At 47.7% G+C, this 18,947-nt stretch overlaps 1 protein-coding gene across 1 annotated transcript in view; it reads right to left on the minus strand.

Moving 5' to 3' along the window:
• The window catches only part of bean1 (brain expressed, associated with NEDD4, 1), a 36,791-nt gene that overhangs the window by 16,327 nt on the left and 1,517 nt on the right, over positions 1–18,947 (minus strand). Inside the window, exons 2-4 of the mRNA XM_049030765.1 lie at positions 18,667–18,741; positions 17,779–17,907; positions 694–894 (exon numbers count right to left, since the gene is read on the minus strand). Coding sequence (XP_048886722.1) covers positions 694–894; positions 17,779–17,907; positions 18,667–18,741 — 405 coding nt within the window. The remainder of the gene's footprint in view (positions 1–693; positions 895–17,778; positions 17,908–18,666; positions 18,742–18,947) is intronic.

An 18,947-nucleotide genomic window follows, 5' to 3' on the forward strand; every position in this document is an offset into this window, starting at 1 on the left:
AGCTGCGGTTTAAGGACGACTGCCTGTCTGGGCAAAAAGGTAGTGGGGAAATTCTATCCCAGTTATGGTGCCCTTGCTGCCTTTGGAGTTCTCAGGGCACACACCTCCTGACTGATTCCACGCTGGGGTCTTTTGATTGTGGCTCAGCAGATTAGGATGCTGTGTTTGTAATTGGAAGGTTGCTGGTTCATATCCCAGCGTTGGCGGATTTTCTCTGTTGGGCCATTGAGCAAGGCCCGAAACCACCAATTGTTCCAGGGACTGTCTCTGCATTCTCAAAATGTACGTTGCTTTGGATAAACGCATCTACTGAATTAATTTTATGTAATATGGGGGGATTTAAGGAAAATACATCATTCATTCACTATATACGATACACTCACTACAATCAAGTTACACAGAATGTTAATGAGATAATATCTGAGAATTCAGGGGTTACAAAGGAAAGTAATTCTTAAATCTGAATGTTTGATTCTGAAATTTTTATCAACCCGTTTGTTTCTTGAAGAATTTCGCCAAATTGCCTTGAACTTGTATACTACCAGAAAAATGCATTTATAAAGAAAGTGAAAAAATTCCAAGAGCAAAGGCTTCTGGGTAGAACCACCAAGCTGAATAAACAGGGCTGGCTGTTTAAGAGACAGAGAGGTGGGGGGGACCTAGTATTGGATCACACATCTGAGGTCAGCTCACCGTAACTGGCGCGCAGGTGTGGGTTGCGCAGCCGGCCATCCTTCCTCAGGCTGCCCACGATGATGGTGACGCAGGACAGAAAGAGCACCAGGCCGATGACGATGCCCGCCACCACCAGCGGGGACACCAGCAGGCTGGCCTCACTGCCACCCTCCCAGCAGTCGGGGTACTCATGGGCTAGGCCGCTCTGGTTTGAGCTCACTTCTTACCCATATGGGGGCAACGCGGGGATGACAACCAGATGAGGGAGAGAAACAGAGCGAGAGAAAACTATTACACCATCTAAGCATCTCCATACAGGACATAGAAATGAAATCACCAGTCATGTTGATATCGAACACTGTCACATTAAATAAAGACAGCCAGAGTCTTGAAAGTGATGGCTGTGTGATATATTACACCCATCTCTATCTGAGGTTCCATCTGGACCCCCCTCCTCTGCTTCTCAGAGGGATGCCCGTGTCTCACGGTGCACTGGACTCCCCTCCTCTGCTTCTCAGAGGCTCATCTATGTCACACAGTGCACTGGACTCCCCTCCTCTGCTTCTCAGAGGCTCATCTATGTCACACGGTGCACTGGACTCCCCTCCTCTGCTTCTCAGAGGCTCGTCTGTGTCACACGGTGCACTGGACTCCCCTCCTCTGCTTCTCAGAGGCTCATCTATGTCACACAGTGCACTGGACTCCCCTCCTCTGCTTCTCAGAGGGACGTCCATCTCTCACAGTGCACTGGACTCCCCTCCTCTGCTTCTCAGAGGGACGTCCATCTCTCACAGTGCACTGGACTCCCCTCCTCTGCTTCTCAGAGGCTTGTCTGTGTCACACGGTGCACTGGACTCCCCTCCTCTGCTTCTCAGAGGGACGTCCATCTCTCACAGTGCACTGGACTCCCCTCCTCTGCTTCTCAGAGGGACGTCCGTCTCTCACGGTGCACTGGACTCCCCTCCTCTGCTTCTCAGAGGGACGTCCGTCTCTCACGGTGCACTGGACTCCCCTCCTCTGCTTCTCAGAGGGACGTCCGTCTCTCACGGTGCACTGGATTCTCCTCCTCTACTTGACAGAGGCATGTACGTATTTTCTAATGGACTGGGCTCCCCTCCTCTGCTTCTCAGGGGCACATCAGTCTCTCCTTGTGAACTGCATTCTCAGCACAGAGCTATCTTTCAATGTCTGTGGTATTTAATATTTCATTTTTCCTCAATTTCAATTCTCAATGAACCATGAGGTGCATTTTCATAATATTAGCCTTGAAAGCTGAAATTAAACTTCAGTTAACTCCAAACTAAGATTAAATTGAGAGTAATTCTGTAAATGCTATATATGCTAGAAAACCTAGCAAATCATTTATTTCCAATTACAGGATTTCTATGTTGAGAGAGATTTATTACAGAAGCTATGTTGTAATACTAAGCATTTAATAGTGAATTTACATTTTTTATGGAGCATTATGTAAGTGGATTGCTTAAAAATTCTTTATAATGGTCTTGTCATGTACAGCACTGCAAAATGCATGTATGATTAGCTGGTACTTAAAGGTACAACTGGAATTTTGCCATTTCTCCCCTGTTTAATTAAATCAATCCATTTCCATTATTGTTTGGATGGACACGTTGAGTAGATTGCCCTCTAGAGGCCGTTTGGAGCAATGACTGTGCAGTGTCTCGGTAGCGTCTGGCTGGAGACGAAAGCAGTTAAGCAGAGGAACAAACTGCTGTGACGGACGGCCGCTCAAAGTCACGCGTGCCAAAAAATACAGCTCCATGACGAGGATGAGTCACACCTTTCTGCTCAATGCCGCTAGCCAGTGACCCCAGAAACATTTCCCTTTGGGGTAATTATGCTATTTTATAATTAGCTGTTATGAGTAATTTAAAGGTATGACTAAAACGGCATATGGGGTACAAGGTGTCAGTAGATTAAAGGTCAACATTGTCAGTGTTTACTAAGGATACGGTGCTGGCAAGCAAAGTTATTAGTTATGGGCAATTAAATATGAAGTAGAGTCACATAGTAGGGACAAGCAGACAGTACTGCTGGTTTATGGTCTATCACAGCATCACTATAAATGCTAATTTATGGGCAGTTTCTTCATGAGGATCACGGTACAGCCAAAGTACTGAAATAAGCTGTCAGTCAAGGAAACAGATGCATACATTTAAAAGTATTTAAAATATAAAGGAAGGAAAATTATATGGGAAAACTTGGCAATCATTCCTTAACCGTGTCCTATAGGGGGGCTTATTAATCGATTTTGGAAGGAGACTGATTAATGTGTGCGGTTAATAACTGTTTGTCAAGCAATGTAATTGCCATCCCAAAGCAGCAGCATTGCTGTCACGTGTGTGAGCATTAAAAAGCAAAGATGGGGCGTGAATAACTGAAGAACTGTGCTTGTACAAGTGGAAAATGAAACTCTTTCATTTGGGGGGGGGGGGTCTGTGACTCTGTAGGTTAGGACTCAGTGCTTCTCATCTGAACGTCACTGGTTCAAATCCCAGGGTCAACGGAGTGATTGCACCATACAACCCTTGAGCAAGGCACTTAACCCCAATTGCTCCACGGACTAAGGTCCTGCTCGACAAATAAAAATGGAAAATGTGCGGTACGTTGGAAGCCTGTGGACCAGGTGAGCTGTGGGGATCCCTTGTGAGTGCCTGAAAGAGACCCCTGTCACCTCATTCCACTTACATTTTCACCTATTTTGTTTTTTATTCCTGCTGGTTGCACACCAGTGCCTGCAACAAGGCAGCGATGTCAGAATTTAAATGATCCTACCCGTGGAGTGAGGTTTCTTATTCACAAAGCTGGGACATAATTAACAGTTCGTCACACACGTTTGTTATATTTTCCAGCTAGCAGCGGGTATGAGCAGTGCCTGGTGAGGCACCAGCTTCACAATAGCATAAAAATGATATTTGACATGTGCGCCAAGGCTCCTAAGCTTTTGTGTGCTGCCATGATTCCCGTACCGGCTCGTAGCAGACGCTGTTCGGTTTAATTTGCACCAGTCCTGTGGGCAATAAGTCCAGGTGAGCAGGCTGAGTATGATGTACCACTTGCTAATAACAGCTCTTTCAGAGATGCCACGACCGGCACCCATCGCCGTGGTGATCCGTTATCGCCCATGTGGGTCCCGGGGACCCTCAAAAGGCTCAGCGGCTGACGGACGCATTGCTTGTTTCAATCACGCTAATTTCAGGGCTTTCTCTCTAATTTCCTCGCTGCAGCGGAAAAGTGTATAGTCTTGTCCGGGACACGTCTTAATAATCAGTCATACCAGATGTGAGAGGGGTGATAATGGCCATTTCCGCCTATGCCAGGAAGCCCAAAGTTTGCTAACCGGCATGCCGGCCACTTTGCTGTAGGAGAGAATTCAGTGCTGCGCCTTTCCATTTATGGGCTGTGAGGATTTCTCTTACTCCATGCTTAGCCCATGTGTGCAGCCCCAGTGTCCTTCCTGGGGTTTAGACCCAATACCCTTCACCGCTTCACTCTCACATCCCGTCCCACAGTAGAGACATGTGAGGACGGGTTGTGTTCTGAAAGACATGTGACTCTGCACACCGCCGGCTAGCTGTGACCCGAAAGAGAGCCATGGGGACCTCTACACACAGAGAACATTCTGGAAGTCGGCAGTGACAGGTGGCTTCAGTCCCACCAGACCCTGTTTGTTTGCACGGATGGTGTCCCCTGCAGCCATGGCACCCTGGGACCCACTATGGCCAGCAGAGTGGGCTGTCTGGCGGGTTGTTGCTGTCCGGCGTGGACTCGCCGTTCCCCTGGAACAACAACATCCTGTTCTGGCTTTGGGGTGGAAAGGGAACAGAAACAAAATCCTGGAAAGTGCCTGCACTCCCCCAGCATCCGTCCTCGTCTGGACTGTTTTGTCACCTTCCCTTTACGCCGCCTATCCCCCTTTCCTCCCGCTACCTGCGTTTCAGCTGCCGTTTTCCAAATGAGGCGTCCCGGATCTCTGGCTCCCGGAGACAGCCAGCTGTGTGGAAACAGTCTCCCGTCTTGCGAGTGTAAAGAGCGAGAGAGGGAGAGCGATGAGTAACTTTCCGCCTTTCACCCCCCCCCTCTCCCACTGGATACATTCCATTTCCATGCCACAGATTTGATAATTATAACCCATATTTAGTATTCCCACCGTACGACCCTTTTTCATTTATTTTCTAGTCCCGTGCATCTGCCCGCTTCTGCCTCCCATGCAGGTCGCCCACCCCTCTCGAGCTGTGTGTGCATGTCGTGCATTCTGCCACCTATTGGACATTTTTGTCCAAAGCGACGTGCGAGTGGGTAGTTTGGGGTTAACCAGCCTTCCTGGAGCAGTTTGGATAAAGGCTTGCTCAGGAGCCTAATTGTGAAATGAAATCCTCTGCTGGCCCTGGGATTTCAACCCATGACCTCCTGGACACATGAACTGGTGCCTAACCTGAGCTCTTCACCCCCAAATAAGAGTAGGGTAGGAATCATTTCCTGCTCATGAAGGAAATGGCTTTTTACGGCCAGTATACCTCCATGTCCAGTACTAATCAAAGCCCATGTAGTGCCCTATGTAAGGTTCATCACCGGCGCCCCCTATCTGAGACAAAGTGAAATTGGCTGGCTAAGTTACCAAATGGGTTGACCAGAACTTTCCATTGTACTCTCCTTAGTGTAGCGTTAAGCAGGACAGAAGTAGCCAGAAACCTCTTCTAATAATCTATCAATATGTTCTCAGTCTGTAGCTGCCAAGGGATACAATTACAATGACCCCTCCCCTAGTCCAGCCACGTGGAATAATACGGAATTAAATACTCCAACAGTTAAGGCCTTATAGCATCGAGGATAAGTGCTCTGTGAAGTGTATTCTGCTTCCTGCTAAGATGTAACCATGAAGAGGAGCTGACATGACTCTGCTTTCACGGGTCAGTGTGGGTGTGTGTTGGCTTAGCAGCAAGGCCTAAGGGACAGAGATCGCCTCCGCTACAGTCAGGTTACTTTTCTTGTCATAGCAGAACAGGCACATCAGGAGACTCCTGACACCTTCTGTCTTCTGCACTATCACACTGGCTTGGTTTAGTTTGGAGAGCTTTCTCACACGCAGAGCGGGAAAACCCTCTCCGTCGGAAAAGACGCTTCCTTTTAAGGTAACCGTGGATGGGATTGCATCCACATTGCAATCCCATTCTCACAAAGTGAGTAGAGCATCTGCTTCATGCAGTTTAGCACTTGAGACAGTTGTTATCCTGTCAGCAGCACTTGAGGAGAAGTTAAATGAAGTGATAGATTTCTGCAGCTGATCCTCTGTTGTGGTTTGTCACACAAAAAAGCAATTAGCTTGTTAGAGTGCGTGGTTATGTCCGACTATAAGAATCTACACACCTGACTTAATTTAAGTGACGTTTTCAAATCTGTAGAACCGTCAAACTCTCAATTAGTCAATGTATCTTTATAGTACCAGTTGTCTTTCTGAAGCACTAATGGAAATTCAGTAAACAGGGCATCTGATGGATTTGAATAGCAACACAGCAACAACTAAAAAGCAGGCAGCCCCCAAATGCACACCCAGTGGACATGAACATTTTTGGAAGTATTGTGTGCCGGGAGCAGTGCTGTGTGGGAAACAGGGGAGTCCATCCTGTGGTCTGAGTGGATCCCAAAAATGGTGCCTTCCTTTGGATGAGATGTAGAACCGAGGTCCTGACTCTCTGAGGTCATAAAAGATCCCTGGGCATCTTTTGAAGGAGTAGGGGGTGGCACCCTGGCTAAAATGGCCCACTGCCTCCTAATCATCCCCTATATCTAGCTGGTGAATTATCTCCTGCCTCTTCACCACCTTCACTTCACCACTGTATGGTGAGTGTACTGGTGCAGAAAGGTAGCCGTCGCATCAACCAGGTATGTGCTACACAGTGGTGGTGGTTGAAGCTCACCATTGGTCCTGTAATGTGTTGGGTGTCTGTATAATCTTATTTTTATATAAGTGATATATAGACATAACATTCTTTCATTTATTCAAAACATGCAGCCTGCGACCTGCCTGAATATCATCCAGAACAACTCCTTTTTGGACCCTTCCGGAAAGCTCACGTTCTCAGAGAGGCGATGGGGTGTGTGCCTCTCCTCGCGCTTAGACCCCCAGCTGTCAGCTTAGCTGGCATGTTAAGAGAAGTCAGAATGTTCATGGCGTGCAGAAATATGAGCCAGGTGACCGTGGAGCACAGAGACTGAAGGGGAAGTATGCCACTTTACATGCTCTTTCATCCTGCTTACTGGGCTGGGAATCTGCACCAGATTAGGGGTGCAGAGGCGTCCCAATGACCATTTTGTATTAGTCTAATGTACGTTTTAAGAACACAAAGGAGTTATGAGGAACACAATATTTAAATGCTGAAAATTGCTTTTTAAATCATCATACAGTAATGCTGGTTAACAAATCAACCAGAAATCCATTGAAACTGACAGAAACTAGCACTGTTTGTGTGCAGAGAGCACAAGTTCCCCTCTCTACAGGCTTTCAAAGCAAACTGAAAAAAAACCACGATGACACAACCGGCTGCCATTTTCTGGAAAATAAGGGACTATATAACGTTTATTTTATCGGATATGAATAATACACTTTCCTTCTATTTCCTACCGAATGCTTATTGTGGTAGGTTTGTCAGGGGGGGGGGCGTGGAGCCTATTCCAGCCAACACAGGGCACAAGGCTGGGGTCCACCCAGGATAAGTAATACACTATGGACAATTTAGAGATACCAGTCTTTTACAGGGTAGTGGGGGGGGGGGGGGACACACAGGGAACATGCAGTTTCCACACAGGGATGGGTGAGATTTGAACCCCTCACCTTGGAGGTATGAGGTAATGTACCATAACCTTAGTGCCGTTTCTTTTGGGATTTTTCTTTTTGTAGAATTAGAATTTTTCAGATGCTGTGAGTACATTAAGATACATGAATGAGTACATTGAGTGCCGTATACTGGTCTGGAGGGGACGGCAAAGTGGGCCAGCTTCCTGAGGTACTGCATGGGTGTCAGGACTCATTCAACCCTCCCAGTAGGAGGCAGTAGGCAATCACAGCAAATTATGACAGGGGAGAGAACTTCTCAGTCCAGCTTCTCATTTAAGCGAACGTGAGTCTGTGGAATGGTTCTTAGTGCTGTGAGTAAAAAACCAAAACTGGCTGCCTGACAGACAACAGTTTTCATTGGATGCTGACACTTGATTGATGAGTGGAAGGACAAATGGTAGTCACTGATGTACAGCCCCCTGATTGGCGGATTCACGGTAAAGGGAGGCACATTGGTAGACCATCAGTGTGCAGAAACGCACACACACTTCGGCACGGACGAAAGCGCGGGCACACACACACACACACACACCCCACAGGACAGCCTGTCCCTGAATGCTCCACGAAGCAGGACCGGGGTCACGTCATTCCGCGCCTCACCTGCAGGGGTTCAATGCGGGCGGCCCTCAAACCCTATGACCAAACTTGGGTCTTTGGGTAGATCCTACTGGTTAAGAAATCAGACACGTGATTTGAGTCTTAAATATTAAATTTAAGCTTGATTTGCCGTTTGTGCGAGAAACGGTTCTTTGTTTTTTTTTCTGCATATCCCACCTCCTTCTTTAAGACACACACACACATATATTTAGAGGTGAGAGTAAAGCTTGGGGTCTGAGCACAGGGTCAGGCGTCCGTCCAGCAACCCTGGAGCTTTTTTTTGGGGGGGGGGGGGGGGGGGGGGTTAAGGACCTTGCTCACGGGCCCAGCGGATATGTGGCGACTCTGACTGCCACAGCCGAGACCTATCCTGCTGAGCCACGCACTGCCCCCGTGAATAAATATTTAAATCCTCGTAGGATGAATGCCGGCTACTTAAATAGAACATTGTCAGTAAATATGCTGTTGTAACTGGGTAAAATTATAAGCCACAGTTTTCTTCATGCAAGCTAACAAAAATGAACATGTAGCTCAACGTTAGGGTTGCCAGCCGTCCTTTATAATATGGGACGATCCCGGGTTGGAACATGCTGCGTTCTGCATTGTACAGGACGACGGTGGCAACCCTGCTGAATGTCTACCCATCCATCCAACTTTCCATCTTCCGTACTCTGCCCAGTGACGCTCCTGATAAAAATATCTGCTTACTATGTGAATGTATGGTCTAAGGACTGTTTGTAGTATATGGGATGCCTGCTTTCTCATTCTTTGCCAGAGGTGTTGAAATGTGGCCATCTTGACTGAAGGACTCTCCTCCCTCCTGGTTGTACTGTAAAATGCCCCCATCCCCCCGGTGGCTGACTGTCCCTCTACAGCTGGCCTGCCTTGTGCAATGCAACCATCTCCCTCCTGGCTGCCTTGGCAGGCTGCAGCAGCGGCTCAAGGTCAGGCCGGGCCTGTCCGAGTCGGCAGATGGTGGGGTGCTGGACAGACACCCTCACCCAGAGCAGGGTCCCCAGGCGCAACACATGCTGACTGACACAGTGCCGCTCTCTGCTGGTAGGAACTTTACACTGAACACAGGAAGGTCTTAGATGCTGCCTGATGATGACGGTCTCTCTTCTGTCTGAGTGTGGCCAGTTACAGGCAATTTGATTTTTTTCTGAAAGATTCCTAAAGCCTTCAACATTGAAAAGATAATTTAATTTCTTAATCAGGTTACAAATAGACTTGATCAATTTGGAGGATAGGATTTTTTTTTTGCATTTGCTGGCGAGAGGCAACAGAAAATTGGAGATACTCTTCGGTTTTGCTATTATACTAAAGCAGTGGGAACCAATTAGTGTGTTTATATGAAGAAAGTACGACTGAAAAAGAACCTCGATAACTGACACAACTTGCCCCACTAGAGGGGATCGCAAATCCCTTTCATCATGCAGAATTTACTGCGAGCGGCTCCTTTATATAGAGCAGCGCAGAAGGAGCTGCGGAGATCAGAGGATCTCTACTCCATCTGACGACTCGTCTCCCCGAACGCCGAGAGGGCAGAGCGGGGAAGCCAGGGCGGCTGCAGGCCATTAATTTTGCTCCATGGGGCGTGACGGCCCACTGGGATCCACACTCCTGGGAATGGCACAGCCTCTGTCCTCGTCGAGCCACAAATTGGAGTTAATGTCCTTCAGGGCACTGCCTCACAGCGCCAACGCTCCCAGACTCAGAGGTTAAGGAGCTCATATAGTTAACGGACTATTAGGTGGCAGAGCCAAATCCCAGTGGGAGGACATTTGCTCAACCTTAAACCATGGTTCTTGGCCTGAGTGGTTTCAACACATATCCGGCTGTATACCCAGACATGGAAAGTCTCTGTAGAGGCTACATTCCATTTATTTGTTTAGCAGATACTTTTAACCAAAGCAACATACACGTTTTTGAGAGATCAGGGTCAGCCGGGCCCTGAAGTAGGGCTTAAGGGCTTTGCTCAAGGACCAAACAGTAGAATCAGCCCATGGTTGTCAAGAGTGTGGAAATGAAAAGCATGCTTGTTTAAATACAGACATTCTGCCTGAATCGGTATTGGCATTCACCGGGCAAAGGGTGCTGCTCTTGTGCTCATCCTGCCCTGTCCGGGGCCAGCCGTGTGGGAGAACTGCTTAAGGACCATCCATTAAGAGCAGTGTTTCCCATTCCCGTTCGGAGACCCCCAGACAGTCCACGTTTTTGCACCTTTCCAGCTTCCTGCCAGACAGTACACGTACCCGGACTGTCTGAGGGTCCCTGAGGATAGAGCTGGGAAACACTGATATAGATGATCCACAAATGGGCAGATTAGCAGCTGGTGCCCCCCCCCCCCCCACCCCCTCTGCCCAACCATGAATTAGAGTCTCGTAGCAAATTGGGCCAGTTAGAATCTGCATATCTTGCACCTTCTTAGAGGCACAGTGTGCAGGAGCAGAGAGGAGCCGTTTGTCAGTGCCAGAAAGTTTTAGCAAGTGCAGTGATGATGTTTGGGGTGATTGGCTGGAGCGGCAGCGGCCAGGTAATGAGAAGAATCAGAACCTAAAGTGATCCCTCTCCGGTGAGCGCAAATGTAGTGAGCAACTATCACGAGTCGCTGACCTTTGTCGTCACTCCAACGATGGTGACTAAGCCTCGGAAATCACTGCTTCCTGCCTCTTCCCTGTTTGCCGGTTTCGACCTCGTAGGTGACTTTCTCCAGCCATAAAGCTCCAGACGCATGCTAAATATATTCGCAGCTTTAAAAAGGACATAAAAAAAACATATATTTATAAGAGTTTATCACTTGCATTCATCTTCCAAAGTCTTATCCCGGACAGGGTCATGGGTGGGCCTAGGTCCTCTCTCTGGCAGTATACAGCACAGGTCAGGGGTACATCCCAGACGGAATGCCCGTCCATTATAGTGTACATGCGCATAATCTAATACTGTCAGCAATCTAGAGATGTCAGTGTGTGTCTTTGAGAAACAGAAGGAAGCCCAAACTGCACACAGGGAACATAAAAGTCGTGACAAATTTTCGAGACTTTTCAGCACTGACTCAGAATCAGTTCCTAACATCTTTAACCCCTAAGCAACCAGTTACGTGAATAATTTATAGCTAGCTCCTAAAGCATGGATCTTATGATATCATTTAATGTAGTTATACCAAAGCTTGCCTGCACAGGTACTGCACACTACATACAGCGGTAGGCTGGCTAAAGGATAATGCTCGAAATAGCCTAGTTTGCTCCCCTGTGATCTGGCTCGGCTTGTCAGGTCTGTTCTGGCAGCAACAAACGGGGCTTGGAGAAGGGAGGGGGGTGTTGATGGGACTCTCACAGAGGGGTCAGTCTGATCTATGCATAGAGGCACTGACATGTGAGCTGGAGACCGGTTGCCTGGGGCAGCATTGGGGGGAGAGAGAAGATGCCTGACCTTTACAAGCTGCGGCAGCAGCTGTGAAAGACAAATTCATTGGGCTGCCTGTCAGATGTCTTGATCCAAAGGGACCTTCATTGTTTACCACTTTATTATAAATGTATAGCAGAGTACTGCTTCTCAAGGACCTTAAGTACAATGTGCAGGATGGAGCCTCTCCTGAGGTTCTGTGACCAGGAGTCCAGTTCCTGATGCACTAGACTGTCCTTTGCTCATGATGTCTGCAGAATTTCCTACGCATCTCCTCCTCTTCCTCCTCGCGTGTAATTCGTCTAATACAACGAAGGCCCATCTTCGCTATTGTTTTCGCTGTCATCTTTTGTGAAATTTTAAATATATATCTTACTTCCAGTGAGAAATGCATTTGCATATGTCTGCCAGCCGTGTCTAGACTGCGAGAAATAAAATGTACTGCAGACGGAGATCGAGTATGTTGATTACAGTCTTGCTTTCCTCACTCTTGATGTCGACAGTTGTGCTGTCAGACTGTAATTCTTCTCAAGCAAGAGACCCCAAAAAACAATTAAATAGCAAGAAGCAAAGGCACAGTGAGGGCTTTCTGTGGCAATGATTTTCTCCTATTAGGACAGAACAGATCCTAATTGCAAAGAAAATAGCTTGTCTTCCAGAAGCCACATGCTGAATTCACCTGACATCTGCCAGAGGCATCTTGCCACCTGCAAGCTCTTAAATTGTTTTTCAGTGTTGAGGGAACTAGAGCTAAGCCCTGAATATAGATATGGCTCCTGTACAGGCAGGCTTAAGTTCCTCACGCGCACACTATCTGCTTGCTTTGTATGTTTTCGCATCAATGTTTATTGAGTTTGTTCACATACAACATAGCAGTAAGGCAGCATGCTTTACGGTCACTGCTAAATTGCCGATAAAATTGACTCAATAATCTATTGTCATGGCCGACGGAACCAGCACTGCTCTGTTACTAGAAATCAGACTCATCAGAGGGGAAAGGCTATATTTCCCTCTCATCTTGTCCTGAAGACAGTGTGTTGCTTCTGAGCTTTGCAGGCTCTTAGCATTTCTGCTGGTCGATTCCAGCTTATGGTTTGACTGTGATGAAAGTTCATGGGGTCTGTTTGCAACCATAACACGCCTCTGATTGGACAGCACAGTTCTTCAGGACACAATAAAGAAGCTTTCCAAATACGGGACTGCTCTGATACTTTGCAGAATTTGGCCCTTAATGTTCACGCAAGCATAATTATATTGGTAATAGGGTATAAAATAAGACTAAGGTGATGATTTTGATTAATTTTGTTTCATTAATAATTCATATTGGTTAAAACATATTAATGTCGTTCACTGCTGAGGTTCCAAAGGCATGTTATTAGGAACCAACCCATCGCTCTAAGTGACATACGCCCTGAGTCAGCTGTGCAGGGTCTCCATTTGCCTGTCACCTATTCTTTCTAAAAGAACGATCCACATATGCCCAGTAACGACTGGCATGATCCAATTCCAAGAGACTCTGGGCCAAAGATGCTGCCGCATGCGAGAATCTTAATGCACGACTCCTAACTAACACACAGACCAATCCTCAGACAGATACACAGAGGCAGCCAATCCTCAGACGGATACACAGAGGCAGCCAATCCTCAGACGGATACACAGAGGCAGCCAATCCTCAGACAGATACACAGAGGCAGCCAATCCTCAGACGGATACACAGAGGCAGCCAATCCTCAGACAGATACACAGAGGCGGCCAATCCTCAGACAGATACACAGAGGCGGCCAATCCTCAGACAGATACACAGAGGCGGCCAATCCTCAGACAGATACACACAGACGGCCAATCCTCAGACGTATACACACAGACGGCCAATCCTCAGACAGATACACACAGACAGCCAATCCTCAGACAGATACACACAGACAGCCAATCCTCAGACAGATACACACAGACAGCCAATCCTCAGACAGATACACACAGACATCCAATCCTCAGACGGATACACACAGACATCCAATCCTCAGACGGGTACACACAGACATCCAATCCTCAGACGGATACACACAGACAGCCAGTCCTCTGAAAGATATACACAGACAAGCAATCTTCAAATGGATTCACACAAACAGTCAACCTTCAGACAGACATGGTCAGACAACCAATCCTCAGACGGATACACGCAGACAGCCAATCCTTAGACGGATTCACCCAGGTATCCAATCCTCAGACAGTTATACGCAGACATCCAATCCTCCGACGGCTACACTCAGAACAGCCAATCCTCAGACAGACAGCCATACGCACATTTGATTTCTCATTCTTATTCCACCTCAAACAGAGGGTACATATAAACAGGCAAACATATACTCATACTCATTTATGTGTATGTGGTTTCTAACGACTGACCCCTGTCAACACTCACAACAGCCCAGCCACAAATACAGCAGGATTTCCACACAAACAGACACACACACCCCAGCCCGCACCGGAAAACCGGAGGCTGGATGCTCTCTCTGCTTCTCACTTCAGCCGCATTGCCAGGCCCAGTGTGGCGTGGGTGATGGATGCAGCCTCAGTGAGCTCTGTGTGCGAGTGTGTCGCGCATCGGCAGGAGCCCTGCACGCTCTCCTGCGGGGGGGGGGGGGGGGGGGGGGGGGGAGTGGCTGTGCTACCCGGCGCCACTGCACCCCGTAACTAATAGAAAGGTCTCGGCGTGAGGTGTGACGGCAGCTGGGAGAAGGTCACCATCCGGAGCGGGGAGCTGCAGTAGCCAATTAGTCAAGCGGGCGTGCTGCTTTACTGCAGCTGCTGCTGGGCACCGATACGTGTGTGTGTGGTGTGGGGGGGGGGGGCGGACCGCACCAGTGAGCCTTATCTGTGCCCCACCAGCTCAGTGATGTGGCCCCGCCCACACAGCTCCTCAGGTGGTGACTCCCGGTGGGGGAGGGGGGCGGGGGGGGTGGAGGGATCTGTCAGCCAAGGTGGAGATGATGGAGGTAATGGGGGGCTGAAAAACACATTGAGATGGGGGGGGGGTAGGCTATGGCTTATTTACAGCTGGCATTGAGGTGTAGCCATTCTGCCATTAAGGAAATACTTATAAAGAGGAATATGCTGTATCTGTACACTGCAAAAGGCATATAATCAAATATAAAAAGCTCACGAATATACCGTGATATACAGAATATCCATCCATCCATCCATTTTCCAAACCGCTTATCCTGCTGAGTCGCGGGGGGTCCGGAGCCTATCCTGGAAGCAATGGGCACGAGGCAGGGAACAACCCAGGATGGGGGGCCAGCCCATCGCAGGGCACACTCACACACCATTCACTCACACATGCACACCTATGGGCAATTTAGCGACTCCAATTAGCCTCAGCATGTTTTTGGACTGTGGGGGGAAACCGGAGTACCTGGAGGAAACCCCACGACGACATGGGGAGAACATGCAAACTCCACACACATGTAACCCAGGCGGAGACTCGAACCCGGGTCCCAAAGATGTGTGGCGACGGTGCTAACCACTGCACCACCATGCCACCCCGATATACAGAATATGGTCTTTTTAATTAAGAATATGTAGTTCCAGTATGTATCTGTTATACAGACATCACCCAACCCCATTAGTCTGACCCTGACTGGTATATATAGATGGATGTAACTATTGTGCAAGAATGCCACCTGCTTGGATATAAGCTGGACTATGAAAGAATATGAAAGAATCTGACCCATTGCTGGCAGAGTCCAGCTGCATGCACTGGTTATCTTTTTACCAGCTCACAGTCAGCCAGCTACAAAGGGCTCATTCGGTTGGCACTGGAGTCTTAGACTTCACAACTTCAGCCTCCACTGTGTAGGAAGGCGTGAACACCTTTCAGGGGCACGAGGTGTCCACCTCATCTGTGAATTTCACTTGTGGAAAAAAAAACATGTTTTAAAATGTATATGTTTATGTCATCAAACGTAGGCACAATGATAACTGTAGAGCAGTGTTTCCAAATTCGGTCCTCGGGGACCCACAGTCCCTCATGTTTTTGCTCCCTCCTGTGGACTCTCTGTGCATCCCTAAGCACTGGGTTGGGAAACACTATCATAGGGTAGCTGACATTTGTCACATGACCTCAGGACAGGATAGCATGGACAGTGCAGAGTCTCCAATTCTTAAAGGCTTTATGGCCCCTGGACTAAGGGGATGAGATGCAGAGGAGCGCTTCATCTTTCCACATGCACTGTAAACCAGTGATCCCCAGGCTCTCACAGTGGAGAATGCCCACCCTATAAATCATCCTAAATCACCTTAGTGGAGCGAGCTGGAAATTAGTATCTATTACGCCGGTCAGTTTTTTAAAATGACTAAGGAGATTAATTTGCTACCATACAGACTGCAGAGGTGAACACAGGTGAAACCATGTAGAGAGTAATGTATGACAGTCTGGTACTCATGGGAATGGATCTGCATCCTTTGGTGACAAATAATATAGCAGCAGGTGGCTTGATGGGAAAGAGCCAGCCCTGGTTAAGATCCGCTTCCTCGTGCAGCTGACTCTTTTTAGTACAAAGGAGGGTCAAGGCGGTTCCTGGAGCAATTGAGGTTGAAGCCCTTGCTCAAAGACCCAACGATGACATGACTCTGCTGACCCTGGGATTTGACACAACAATATTCCGATCACAGGCACAGTTTTCTAACCTGCTGAGCCGCGCACAACCCCTATTGAGTTTATTCTGAAAATAGCTATAAATGGGTAGGAAAACCTGGCTGGGCTACACAGCTTACGGTAGCTTCTAGGCTATGGTCAGCTGTTCCGGGTGAAATCCTGTCTGGAAGGCTTTATTGAACCTGGACGCTGAAACACACCCCACTGGGTCAAGAGAGAGGTGTCAACTATAACAGAAGCACTGAGGCCCCCTCACTAGGACCGATGCTCAGAATCCAACCTATGACTTCATTCTGCGTCTTAAATGAAACGGAACCAAAATGGAGGGTCCAGTCAAGGCTATTGCTATGGGCAACTGTGATATTTCAGGAATGAGATAGATGACTTATGAATTATATATCACAGCAATGGCGGGAAGTCATATTAACCAGCTAAAATCTCTTTGGCAGACGACATTAGCGGCCGCAAGCCATGCTGCTGTACCGAATCATGTCCGGATTAGATGTTTCCGAAATGTACTTTTTGACGCTATTGGGGCTGAATCAAAATCTCACATGAGGGAAATGGGTTTGCAATTGTATTTTAGTACATACAGTGTTTTCAGTGAATGTAAATATTTCTCAGTTTTACATTGTTCATTAAGGCAATGCTGCAGACTATGCAAAATGTCTTATCTGCTGTTAGTGTATGTGTGTTTTTTTTTCAAATTTATTGTAGCATAAACCATGTATTAGGGAGCCCAGGTTTGAAATCTGCAGCCAAATGACCATGTGCAACCTCTACAGCAGTTAGCAGCCTGATCATGAGTGGAGAGGATCTGTCTCCTTCTGCAAACAATTTAGAGAAAGGTCAGGACGCATTAGCGGCCATCACAAATGTGCCGCGTCTGGGGAATACGCAGTTACCCAAAAAAGGCCGGTAAGACTGTTTACTGATTGGGTTCCAGATGCAAGCAGAACGATGGACAGGGCAGTCAGGGATGTTTGACTTCTACATGCTAAGATTACACACAAACTCCTGGTTACTATGGGCAAACCTTGGAGGAAAACTGAAATGTAAAAGTTTGGGAACAATCCATGTCTAATAAGGCTAATCATAAAAAGCCCAACGATCATGAACACGATCTTTCTGTGCTTTTGTTAGCGATGATTCCCATCGAAACTGATGTCAGCCACATTGACCAGCCAGCTGCTTAAATGACACAGCCAAGTCAACCCAAGACTAAAGAGCTTGGCCGAATTACACCAAAGAGACATGTGTCACATCTCTCGCAGTCTCTAATCAACCACTGACAGTTTATTTTTCTTGAGGGGCAACACTGACTGGGTTTTCGAATGAATACAGATTTTTTTTTTGATTTCCCCATATCTGCGGTAATAGAGCTTGTCAAAATCATTTGATTAACATAACAAGATGAAAATGAGTAACCAGACACATCAATAAACGGCCTCGGTTCTGTCTGGAAGGATTAGTCCACAAGGCAGCTGTAGTAGGGGTGAAATCTGCCACGTCGAGCACAGATGACGGAAGATGAAGATGGATGACTCTAGTGCACAGGACGACGGGCGGGAATCGCCCAAGTCTCCCTTACCTGAGCAGATCAGTTTCATCAACATGTAATCCCTGCCACAACCCCTCCTATTATAACATCGCAGCCAACCGAACAGGCAGTTCCCAAAGTTTAGCTCCTCCTTCCTGCACAGAAGGGTGACTTCCTCATCTGAAAGACAGAGACAATAGCAGTAAGGCTCCCCTCTTTATGTTTATGCACCCAATAGACCAATTGTTTACATCAGGTGTCTCCAACTCCGGTCATGGAGAGCTACTATCCAGTAGGTTTTCTGTCCTACCTGGTATCCGATGACCCACACTTGTTCCTGGTATTTACCTGAACACAGGTGTCGCTCATCAGAAGCCAAGTAGGATAGAAAACCTACTGGACAGTAGCTCTCCAGGACCGGAGTTGGAGACCCCTGGTTTACATAACTGATTAGCTTCCCACAAGGCCTCCATGTTCCTTAGTCTTTCCAGTCCATGGGCGTCCAGTGTGGTGACATATACATCCTCTTTGCTTATCCAGTGTAACCAGTTACAGGCATCCAGTCAGATTCCAGAACTGACACCACCACCTGTGGACTCCCAGAATCCCCCGTAAGTTGTGCTGGGGATTTATTTCACCTGACATGGAAGTTCACAAACCGATGCATGCGCGTCATTTATGCAAATCTGTCCATGAAGGCATCTGGCCAGAGTCTGACAGTATCTCAGAGAAAACCAAGAAATGCCTGAGCATACTCTGAGTCATCTTTAAGAGTCACTGCATACATTAACCGTTGTGACTCCTCCGTGAAGCAGTTCCTGCAGTACTGCTTCTAGCTGCTGATTTAAAACAACGTAGCGCTCAAAGCTAATGGAAGATAATGACTAGTGCTGCTCATGTAATGCATGCAGCAGACTGCGCGATGTAATGCTTACTTACAGGCTTCAGAGTAGTTCCTGTCAACTTCGATTGGTCCTGAGGTGCTGGTTACCAGGGGGAGATCGAGAAGGAGTGCTTCAGAGGAGAAGAAGGGAGAACAGAACTAAAACAGGCCACAGTATATGCTCCGGATGGCTTTGTTTTTCTGTGAATGGTTGTGCACTTGCCTCTCCCAGCAGCAGAGCAAGCTGATGTGTCATTTCTGCCCCCACCGGGCAAAAGCACTGATTGGACAATCCACCCTTCACCATGGCAATAGCCTCCCTTGCTGCCTTAGTCAA

This window comes from Brienomyrus brachyistius, chromosome 11 (genome assembly GCF_023856365.1).
Source record: "Brienomyrus brachyistius isolate T26 chromosome 11, BBRACH_0.4, whole genome shotgun sequence".
In the NCBI taxonomy this organism is placed as follows: Eukaryota; Metazoa; Chordata; class Actinopteri; order Osteoglossiformes; family Mormyridae; genus Brienomyrus; species Brienomyrus brachyistius.